The 11537-nt window shown below is 37.0% G+C and overlaps 1 protein-coding gene across 2 annotated transcripts; it reads right to left on the reverse strand.

The window, feature by feature from the left end:
- Positions 1–456: 456 nt before the first annotated feature.
- LOC149829182 (uncharacterized) lies at positions 457–8831 on the reverse strand. Of its 2 annotated transcripts, none has more exons than XM_090017948.1 (12): positions 8367–8831; positions 7727–7836; positions 6480–6543; positions 6156–6297; positions 5927–6064; positions 5052–5191; positions 2297–2344; positions 1944–2054; positions 1676–1851; positions 1458–1579; positions 829–905; positions 457–733 (listed from the first exon to the last, which is right to left on the reverse strand). In XM_090017948.1, exons 1-12 carry the CDS (start codon positions 8655–8657, stop codon positions 614–616), a joined length of 1539 nt encoding a protein of 512 aa, XP_089874074.1. In that variant the 5' UTR covers positions 8658–8831; the 3' UTR covers positions 457–613. The 2 variants fall into 2 exon arrangements, with proteins under 2 accessions (XP_089874074.1, XP_089874073.1); XM_090017947.1 differs by having other exon boundaries at positions 1676–1863; positions 8367–8823.
- Positions 8832–11537: the final 2706 nt, after the last annotated feature.

An 11537-nucleotide genomic window follows, 5' to 3' on the forward strand; every position in this document is an offset into this window, starting at 1 on the left:
AATCCATTCTTAAAGCCTATAAATAGAAGATGCCCCTTAGAATATGACTCATCTACCTGAGGGACAAGCCTAAAGAGAAAAAATTGTCTAACCTCCTGGTATCGACACAAAAGTGTTGCAAGACTATGAACAAACAACTCTTAGATCACCGTACACACCCCAAGAGGATTATGATGATTTCAAACCACAAAGATCAAACCTAAATCTGCTTCACCTTCTCACAAAGAAGGATGGCCAAAGCTTAAAACGGGCAAGATGTCTTCTAAATTGATTTTGGAAAGAGATTTTTTCGTAATCAAGGTTAGTTCACTTCATTCATAGCAAAAATTTTGTTAACAAACTGAAATAAGAATATGGATTTCCCCTTAGCCAGATATTCTTGGACATGAGAGCAGTTGCTGATGCTAGTTCCAAATGTAAAACATTACCTCTATTTTCCTTACACAAAAATTCTTCTTTTTAATTTTTTATTTCTTATTTTTCTTTTTGTCCCCCATGAATATGAATCAATCAATTCACAAGTAAAGATATACAAAATGGCTAAATCACAACAAACCTGTGCCATTAGCGCAACAAGTCAGGAACTCGGAATTGTTTCAGGATATCAGAATTGTTATTTTTGTTTGCTGGTCTTTGCTCGTTTCCAGACAATAACTGTACCTTCAGAATCAGAAGAAGCTAGCAAGTTTTCTCCATGGTTCCAAGCAATTCCTATGACAGGAGACCCATGGCCCTGCACACAACATATTTTTCGCACGTAATTGTCATTCAACAAAAAGATGGAAAATAATGAAAAAGAGCGATAAAATGAGTTTAAATTGGACATGCCTGCAGCTTGTTTACACAGGTGTGTTTGGGTCGGGTCAAGTCGTAGAAGTAAACACTTGAATCCTCACTTCCAGAGACTTCAAATGCAAAATACAATAACGATGTTTCAGTTCTCAAAAACTACTAAAATCAAAAGAGTGATGGAACGGAAATGCCAATCATTGCATCTAAACACTCAAAAGTACTTAGAAGTTTTACTGGCCAAACATGCAATTTTTTCGTCATGTGGACAGGAAATGGATACTTTCCAGGGACTACCCTATCATCAAACCTAAGAAAAAAGGTCTCCCTTAACAAGAATGCACAATATTGGGCTCTTTCAGCATAGAAAAGAACAAGCTTCAACTGACTTTACAAACATTAGAAGCAGCCCTTGGGTCCTTGAGCTTCGGTACCATGTCAAAATGAGAGTAACAAAACACATAACCTTTTTATTAAGTTTTATACTATTACAAGAGTGTAAATCTTGCAAAGATAAGGGGAAAAGTACAGAATACAAGCACACCAGAAAAAGGCATGAAAAGATGAAAGAGCTCTCACAAACAAACCATTTTTCAGTGACTCAATGTACATAATCCAGTAACTGACATGAAAGAATACTACTGACACAAGTATCAAACATAAAATACCTATGAATTCCCCTTTCTCTAGGGACAGCAGTGGACAGAACGAAGCTCGGATGCCGTGTGTGCGAGGGGCTACTTTGAGGGAGCAGCGGAGTGTTAAGTAACCCTTAATTTCCAATGTGATGCTGCAAGAAGAATACTTTTATTTTCTTAGAGAAAGTGTATCAAGAAAAGGTGAAACATAAGCTTCAGACCAGAAGAATGACCACCACAAAACCAACCTGAAGAAAGAGATAGTGCCATCTTGAGTACATGTAAGAAGCACAGGACCTCTTGCTAACAAGGAGAATGTGCGATATTGTACAGTTGCTATAGGAGACTTGTTTTTACTCCTATTACAATGAGTACGCGACAGCTTCCCTGTGTGTGAGTTAATGCTGACAGTGTGCACACATCCCTGTGAATTGCACTTGAACAGAGCTATGTTAAGAGAAGTACACACACATATTCCTAAGGATAGCAATCTTTGGATGAATAATCAAAGAACACCTGAGTATCACCAGCAAAACTAAGTTGCCCTGTATGATCATTGTCCATTGCTGTAATCTCATTTTCAAAGGTAGCCTTTTTTATGACTCGGCCTGTACTGAAATTTATTACCTGGAATCAGAATTTTTTTTAAATGGATCAGTGATATTTATCTCAAAATTGCAGTTGACACATGCTAAGAAGCTACTCAGCATATTTCCTTTTTCTTCAACCAAAAAAATAGCATTCATCTCTACTTTTGGATATCCTATCATGAGAGTTATGCCATTCTCACCTAGACCATAGCTATTTGAAACAATTCTATAAATTACATGAATTACTGAACCAGACAAGAATGGAAAAGGCATAATTACAGTAATTTCTCTGCTAGAATTTCCCACTGAAAGGAAATTGTTGTTCACCTGCATCACCAATTTTCAACAAATTAGACTTGAAATGTAATAATCAAGAAATTCTTCACTATTACATACAGGAGATAAATATGAAACACAAGATTATGTAGAAATAGAAAAAGTTCGACAATGTTATTCTGATAAGAAAGAAAAAGGAAATAGGACTAATGCATCAGAAATGGAATTGACAGGAAAGTGTATTAAGGTACAACAAATTCCACCTTTTGGCCCCTAGTGCAGTCTTATTCGCGTATTTTTGAGAATTTTAAGTACTTAACAGGGAAGAAAAAGCCAAAAGAGATAAAAAGAAAAACCCAGAAATGGAAGAAATAAGTCACCAGGGGACAATTTGCCTCGGGCAGTCAAACACACAAAAAAAAGGAAAACGGATAAGCATGTATGAAGCAGGTTGGCCAAAATCCCAATGGATGTCTTTCTCATGGAGTTGATCCATTTACTTCTTCCATCCCCTCTCAGGTCTTAACTCCCTCTCCTCCTATCATCAAGAGTTCTCGTCTGAAACAGCATGTCACATAGATGTGGGTGCGGGTGCAGGTGCAGGTGCAGATAAAGGTACGGGTGTGGAAGGTGCGACATGACAATTTCAAAAAACTTGGGTGCAGGGGTGCATATATATATAATCACTAGAATATGAGAACTAATGTGTGAACCGTGATTTTCATAGATTTTTTGTTCTCTTTTCTTGAATCAAACTGTAAAGATGTGATCTGCATGCTTGATTTTATAAGAATCCGCTCTTGAATCGTCCGATTTTGATGCATAAACGAGATTTTTTTAAGGCTTTAAAATCAATGGCTCATAATCTTCATAAATATTCATGCATTCAAAAATCACAATTTTCATCGAAAATACACGATCCAATGGTTGATTCCTAGAAAATTCACCATGCCAAGTACATCCACATGGTTGGATTTGCAAAAAAAGTGTTGGAAATGCCCATATTTCTAGTTCTCATATTCTAGTGACTCTCTCTCTCTCTCTCTATCTATCTATATATATATATATATATATACAACAACAACAACTACGCCTTCATCCCAAAACAATTGGGGTCGGCGATATGAACCAAAAAAGAAAATCATTTTGGGTCTTCCACATGAATCCTTCTCCTCCAATCATTTCTATCCAATGCCATGTCCTCGGTGAGGTTCAAAGCATTCATATCCTTTCCTATCACCTCCATCCATGTCTTCCTAGGCCTACCCCGACCTCTTTTAACTAATATATTTTCCCCGATCTCTCTCTCTCTCTCTCTCTCTCTCTCTCTCTCTCTCTCTATATATATATATATATATATATATATATATATATATATATATATATATATATATATATATATATAATCATAGTCACATACATCATTAAAGGTAATTTCTCGACTAGGGTATTTTTGGGAGAGATTTTCAAAAGTTGATAAATCTCGAGAATATCTCGGGAGTTTTAAAAAATTGGAAAAATATAAATAACAAAAAAAAAGCTAAGAAAATAATAAGTTTGATATTGTTTTTCTTCCAAAAATATAAAGAAATATGATTTAAAGGTTTTAAACTATAAAAGAAACAAAAAAATAGGAAATGCAAACTTAAAAAAAAAAGTTTTTCCCCCAAAAATATTGTGATATTATCATGATAATATCGCGATATTTTGTCTTCTGACAATATTTTGAAAATATTGTGAGATATTACCTTTAATATCAACTACCTTAAATATCGGTATTACTCATGATATTTTTAAAATATCGTCGATATCGGTGACAGTGATATATATATATATATATAAAGGGGACCGTGTGAACGACATGTTTTGGATTATGAATTTTCGATGTTTAGATGAGTTTTTTAAAGCACTAAAAAATCAACAGCCCATAATACTTTGTATTGTAAAGTTTTAAATGCATTGTGAGTCGTCAATTTTTCACGTTTTGAAAAACATGTCTATATGTCATAAAGTCTTCGTGTAAAGCATGTTTCTTAGTAAATAAATTATAAAGAACAAATCTATGAGCTTTGATCGATGAAATGCTCAAGCATTGGAGAAGGGGAGCCGTCCGATCATTATTGGTTGTAGATTTTAGACCTTCCTTTAGTTGGACGGTCCCCTTTCCCTATATATAATTATATATATGCACATGTATGTGTGCCAAATTATGTATTTATATATAATATTAGATAAAATTGGACTTGGTTATGGTTAACTGAATATACTTTTGGGACAAAAAATGAACCTAGGTGTGGTTGATTTCACCTAACACAAAGGAAGAAATGTCCAAGTGTCACACCTGCATGGGTGTGGGTACGACGCGGGTGTGTTGCCCTTTTAGAAGAGGCTGTATTACATAGCCGCACATTGTTTTGGAAATCCTCCAGCACTGTGAAGGCCAGAAACAGTCAAGAGGATGTGAAGATACGGTCTGATAGGGTCGGCACCCCGTTTCATTTCTGGGCAACCAATGGTTGACGGATGGGACAAGGAAGGGGCAGGGGAGGAGGTTGGTGAAGAGAGAGAGAGAGAGAGAGAGAGAGAGAGAGGATGGCAATGTTGAAGAAGACAAAAATCATATGCTGGATGACATACAATATTTAAAATAGCATCCAAAATATCAGAACACCAATATATGGGATTGGACATGCATTTAACTTTATACTAAACAAATTAAGATACAATTCATGAAGAATAATCGACAGAATATCCTCACCGGATGAAATCGAACACATAACTGGGAAGAAACTCCATATATAACTCGAACACAATGGCCCTTTGATATCTCCCAGATCCTTACAGTTTTGTCCAATGATGATGAACAAATGTACTGATTATTCAATGAAAAATCAAAATCTGTTCACAGTTGGTGGATGGTTCAGTACAGTGAAGATAATAAAAGGTTAGGAACTTGCACAAACATAAATACTCTAGAGCAAGGTTATCAGACTAGGAAGCGGAAGCGGGAAACAAAACGAAAAGCGGAAGTGAGAAGCGAGCTATTTTAAAATTTATAAGAAGGGGAAGTGATGAATCAATTTAAGAGTGAAATAGGAATAAAAGAAGTGATATGGGATCAAATGAGAAGCAAAACACAAATCAAAGGAGAAAGAAATAAAAATGATTATTCTTAAATTTTGTGATTTCATAGTCTAAGAATTAAATTCTTCTCAAAATCTAAAAATATGGTTGCCAATTTAAAGAAAGTACATGAGAAGTGAGTGGGAAGTGTAAAAGGAAGGACATGAAAAACATAAAAAGATGCGTGAGAAGAGCGTATAGGAATCATGTAGGGAAGCATGAAAGAAATGTGTGGGAAGCATAGGAGAAGCGTGGGAGAATCGAGATTCCTATAAAGTTTCAAAAGTAAAGAGTCTCGTGCTTACGAAGCGAGTTTTAGGGGGAAGCACACTTCCCCCCTATCTATGAAGCTTTTGGTAACTCTGCTCTAGAGCATATTTGTTTTGAACACATGCTTGTCAGTTCCACCAATCTGACTCCAACAGAAAAGGAAAGCAATACACTGATGTCTGAGATAATCCTCTCTTGTAAGACATGAAAGAAAATGTTCCTACATTCATCCTGACCAACCTGTGATATCTTTTGTATGCCCTTTCAACTGCTGGAGTACTGCAGGAGGCTGTGTAACAGTGCAAACAGTCAAACTTCCATCAGATGCACCATATGCAAGAAGGTCAGAGCTCATATGCCCAAATTTCACAACCGTAACTGTCAAAAGATTTATTCATTTGAAGCTTATTCAAATGTCACACTTTTATATAAAGAAAATCACTTAGGAATCAGTTAAATGACAAGTTACCTGAAGCTTTACAACTGTCAAAGATGCAATGCATACCCACAAAGGAATAAGCAGGCTCCACAAAACGAAGAGGATGGTCAGAATCACTAAAAGTTGAACTGAAACTACCGTGGCTGTAAGCAGGATTGAATCCTTGCAAGTCCTGTGACAAACAAATCAAAATATCTGATAAAATTCCTCAATTATGTTTTAAGGATGATAAACCAAATTTACAGGGCTCCAAGGTTGTAGCAACTAAACAGAAAGTAATAGGCCACTAAAGCGATAAAATGGATTGAAATTAAGGAAATAATTATAATGGGAGAACCTGATTAACATCCATACCCTGCTGGAGCTGTCTACTTCATAAAGGACTGACTGCAAGCCTGGAGATGAAGCCCAGCGCCCACTAATGGGTCAGTCATAAAAGAACACATGAGAATGTCATTTAACATAGGGACATAACATGTTATAACACCAATATATATATATATATATATATATATATATATATATATATATATATATATTGAAAGGATATTTTAATGTTAATATATCAAAATTGGGTCAAGTAGGTGACAAAAAATTGGATCCATCTTGGATCTAATTTAATTTTTTGTATTTTACAAAATTTTATTAAAAAACCTATCCATTCAAGGAAATAAATGAGGAATATTGTGAATATAAGATGACTTGTAACCCAGCCTGGCCTGACCTGAATGAGGCTCATGGGCCAAATGGGCGTGCCACAGGCTTTGTATTAGAACCGGGCCAAGGCCTGACCCAGTTGGACAATTGGTCAGGTTCAACCAGGCCTAAACCACCAACAGCCCTGCCAAGCCCGGCCACTAACCAGGCCGGGCCAGCCCAGCCCACCCATTGTCCAGCCCTAGGGAACCACTGAGATTTGGATGTAGGTACAGGAATATGGAAAGATCAGAAATTAGCATAGGATGGTTCTTAGAATTCACAAAGAAATGCGACTTAACAGGCTAATGAAGATAAGACAAGGCTCAACTATGTGATGATGATGTATGATACCAGATTAGATCAACACTGACACTTGGTTAATTTCCAAATTATGTTAAAGAAGGTGAAAGAAAACATGAAACTTTTTTGGATATCGAAGAAAACATGAAATTTAAACAGCAGATGATTTTGAAATTTGAAAGTTTCTAAGAAATAAGTGGATTAAAAAAACAACCAATGCTGATCAAGCAAACTGAAAATCATCCAGGCAATCAGACATAAGCACCTCTATGCAATAACGATGCAAGTTCCCCTTGTATGCATCGAAATTCTATTTCCATAATTGTTAGTTTGCCTGCAGTTCAGCATTTCAATGCTGTCCATCCAAACCACCTCCGTTCATGCATCTAGGGATACATATTTCATTATCTCCTAAAAGAAAAGCTTTTGTTATTCTGTCTTATGAGTCCTCAAATGATTGTACAGTTCTGCTTATATACTTCCTGATTCTAAAATGATACCACTCTAACCAGTTTAAATCAGATTGAACTGGACATTTGCTATTGCAAAATTATGAACACCACATATATATTAGAGGACATTTATTTTAGAAGTGAGCTGACCTATTTCCTGGTGTACTAGATCGGCTTGGCATTTGCAAACTTTCCCAATTTCTTGGTCTACGAATGAAATTACGAAAAGCTACATAGGCTTTTCCATTGCACCTCCATTCCTTCAAAATAAAAATGACTAGTCAGCAAGATTGGAATAAGTAATTCCTAAATTAAAAATTGAATTAATATATGCAACATATCCATGTACTGATCTGCAGGCATATGCATATCAGATACAGATAACAAAATAAAATGTAGATAATAACATTCACAGTAGATTCGATTAATAACAAGCTGATATTATAATGAAAACTGGGAGTTAATCAATTTTACACTGAACATTTAGTCTGCAAAGTACAGAAGAATACTCAAAGTCTACAACAAGGGTGATAAGAAGGCTACATAGGTCAAGTTGGTGCAAAGAGTGGGTGTAGATCATCCAAATGCTCAACTATATTATCAAACCACAGGCTCACAGAGAAATGGAGAAGGCAGCTTTGGATCGAGAGAGAACAGTCAACTAAGAGGACTTGCTTAATCACTAGGGAATTACATGAGATACAACCAAGAGCTCCCCAAAAAGAGACTTCCAACCTTGAGACCTAAACCCAAGAATCCAGAATACCAGAGCCAGAAGGTATAGACGGACCTTTCGCCTGTCGATTCCGGAAAACGACTTCCGGTAGAGAAGGAGACGCCGGACGCCGACGTAGGAGGGATCGGAGCCGGAGAGCGAGGGCTGGAGCAAGCAACCGAAGAGCTCGGCGTCCTTCCTTCTGTCTTCTTCCGATCTCTCCGTCTTCTCAACAACATACGGATCCTCCTCCTTTTCTCCTTCCTTCTGCGCCGTTTCTTCTCCCTTATCTTCCGAAGATCCGTCGCGATTCTCAGGCTCGTTTTTCGCAGATTCCTCCTCTATTCTCGCTATCTCCTCGTCCATTTTCTCATCAAATTGGCCGTTCTTGCTAAGATCGGAGAAGTCTGCGGGATCGTCGACGACTTTGCCGGAGAGATCTGCCGGAATTCGCCATGAATCGCTTTTGCCGGCGTGTACGGAGACGACGAGAAATGAGAAGAGAGGAAGAAGTCTCTCTATCTATCTATCTAGCTATCTATCTATATATATATATATATATATATATATATATATATATATATATATATGGAACACACGGATATTAACGGGTTGGACGTTACCAGATATCCGATCCGAATTTGACTCCAATGAGTTGGATTCAGATTTTACTACTGAAACTGACGATTATAATTTATATCCGAATCCGGTTAATTACAACTAGGGGTGTCAACGGGACTGGTTTACCCCTACCCAACCCGAACCAAATTCTACAGGGTCCATCGGGTCCAGGTATGGTGATAAATAAGAAGACCTGATTAAGACCTGGGTCCGGAGCTGAAGGTCCGATTAATACATGGACCCAGGTATAGTTTGTAAAATTTCATACCAGACCCGGACCTGACCGGAGTTCCGATTAAGACCCACAATTTTTCAATGTAAAAATGATAAAAAATATGGTTTTACTGTATATGGTCCCGGTTTGGTTATGTAGGTCTTATCTTAGACACAACTCGGACTCCCATGGGGGCAGCAGTGGGAAATCGGGTTCAGGTATATTTTTTTGTTATAGTGGATTCGATTAGACCCAAGCCCGGGCCCAGATCCAATACCATACCAAAAAATCTAGTCCAAGTCTGGTTTCACCTGGATCCCAACCCAACCCAACCCGTTGACACCCTTGCAACTAGTTGGATTTAGTTTACCCATTTTCCATCTGAATCCTAATCCAAAATTGTTCATATTTCTCCCCCCTTATATAGGGATGGGAAACGAGACAAGCAGCTCATTTAGGTAAATGAACCAAAGCACGAACATGATAAGCTTAGCTGGGCTCTGCTAGTATATGCTCATTTTACATATTATATATTATATGCATTTATATATATTATATTCTTAAGCTTAAAAACACTTAAAAAAATAAAAAAAAAATGAGCCAGCCTGTGATCAGCTCGCTAAGCTCGACTCGTAACCAGCTCAATTTCCAAGCTGACAGGAAATCTACTGTGGTTCTAAACCACAATACCATATGGTGGTACACACTCTTATTTGCATACATCCAGCTGCCAAATGTTAAATTTGACTATAGAGATGTGCTTAGCATAATTGATTCATCATGTTATTAAGTTGAATGATCTCTAAAAGATAATTGGATCCAATTTCCAAAGTGTTGAAAAATCAATGCTTCATAATCCATGATCATCAACTTGGAGACAACTTTAATAGGTTAAAATAATAAATAGATCATGCTAAGCATGATCCAAAGGTTAGTTCCAGATTTTGAAGATTGGAGAGTGCACCACCATAAAGTAGTACTGCAATAGACATACTATATAACAACATATACCTAGGCTGAATATGAAATATAGATAATGATTCACTCAATTAACAGTGGTTTATCAGTGTTGATCAATCAGGATTGGTAGAAAATTTTACCCAACAAGTTAACTAATTATTTTCATGACTAACTTCAATTTTGAAGGAGGGTGGCTTCCAATTAATCTCTATGATCTATTATGTTTATATCATAGTTGTAAGAATCATCTCCTTAAGATGATGAAGCCTGCTTACCAAGAAATTAATGTACTTTCAAAGTGGGAAACACTACACTTCTTTCAAGTAGAGGCAAGTGTCACATTTTTCATTAATGGGAAGCACACTTCTTGTATAATGAAACATGTGTTTTTTTTCTTACACGAAGAAACCACCACCAGGATCAGAGACCTAGTCTGATCGATGGTCTCGCTGCGTAAAACTTTGTTGGCTTACCCCTTGCTCCCAAGGAGTTGCCATGCTTCGGCTTGCTTAAGGTATGATGCCTATGAGATTTGAACTTAGACCGCCTGTCTTGAGGCATGATGAGAAATGTGCTTCGCACTCAATTTATTTTCCTTTTGTTTCCTAACCATTTCTTCCTAGTTTTTTCATGCCTCATTTACTCTCTTTTTTTAAAGAGAGAAAGTAAACTCTATTTTATTTAATAAAAATAAAAAATCAAGCCAGAGGCTAAAATGAGCCCAATCCAACCCAAGTCTTACCCGGGGGATTTCGACGAAAAATATTTAAAGTTTTAGAAAGGTGTGGCCTATATTTAGAATTAAGGGCAAAAGGTTTACTCCTGAATAATAATTTTTTTATCATAATCTTCCACAATCACTTTAAAGATGTATTTTTTTTTGTATTTGCACGGATCCGAGACCTAGTCGCACTGGCTTTGCCTGCCGTACTTAAAATCGTTGTTCTGGCAGCATAAAACTCAGTGGGCTTACAGCTTGCCCTTGGGAGTCGCCATGCTTGGACTTGCGCACATGTATTTTGAGAGTTGTACCCATCATTGGATCTCCTCTTGTTAAGAATGTATTACTTAGATTATTGCACCAAGCCATCACCGAGTCTAGTGTTGTTTGCAATGAAGAAGAGTACAAAATCCAAATCCGCCTAAAAACCAAGTAGTAGAGCTGTCAGTAGGGGTCTAAAATTTGGAGCTTGAAATGAAACAAACTGACAAGTTAGTGCTTATCAGATAAGTTCTATAGGATTTAACCCCGAGGATATGGACCTGGCAAAACTCTTCATAACCTAGACTCGGATCCAACATAGGACCTAACCCTTTTGCATGTATATGTAAATCTTTGGAAAGGAAAGCATAATTGACCTGATATTGTTGTTGGACATATGGATCAGGTCCAACCCATTGAGTGACCCAGTTTGACATTAAAAGCTTAGTGGGTTAGTGGGCATGATAGT

Source organism: Nuphar pumila, chromosome 9, assembly GCF_984573655.1.
Source record: "Nuphar pumila chromosome 9, dmNupPumi1.hap1.1, whole genome shotgun sequence".
Lineage (NCBI taxonomy): Eukaryota > Viridiplantae > Streptophyta > Magnoliopsida > Nymphaeales > Nymphaeaceae > Nuphar > Nuphar pumila.

Coding starts and splice junctions, on each gene's coding strand:
- LOC149829182 (XM_090017947.1), bottom strand. CDS start 8,657: ATGGACGAGGAGATAGCGAGAATAGAGGAGGAATCTGCGAAAAACGAG. Junction 6,298..6,479: donor AAGTAGACAGCTCCAGCAGG/GTATGGATGTTA, acceptor TGTTTGTCACAG/GACTTGCAAGGATTCAATCC. Junction 906..1,457: donor AGAGAAAGGGGAATTCATAG/GTATTTTATGTT, acceptor TTGCATTTGAAG/TCTCTGGAAGTGAGGATTCA.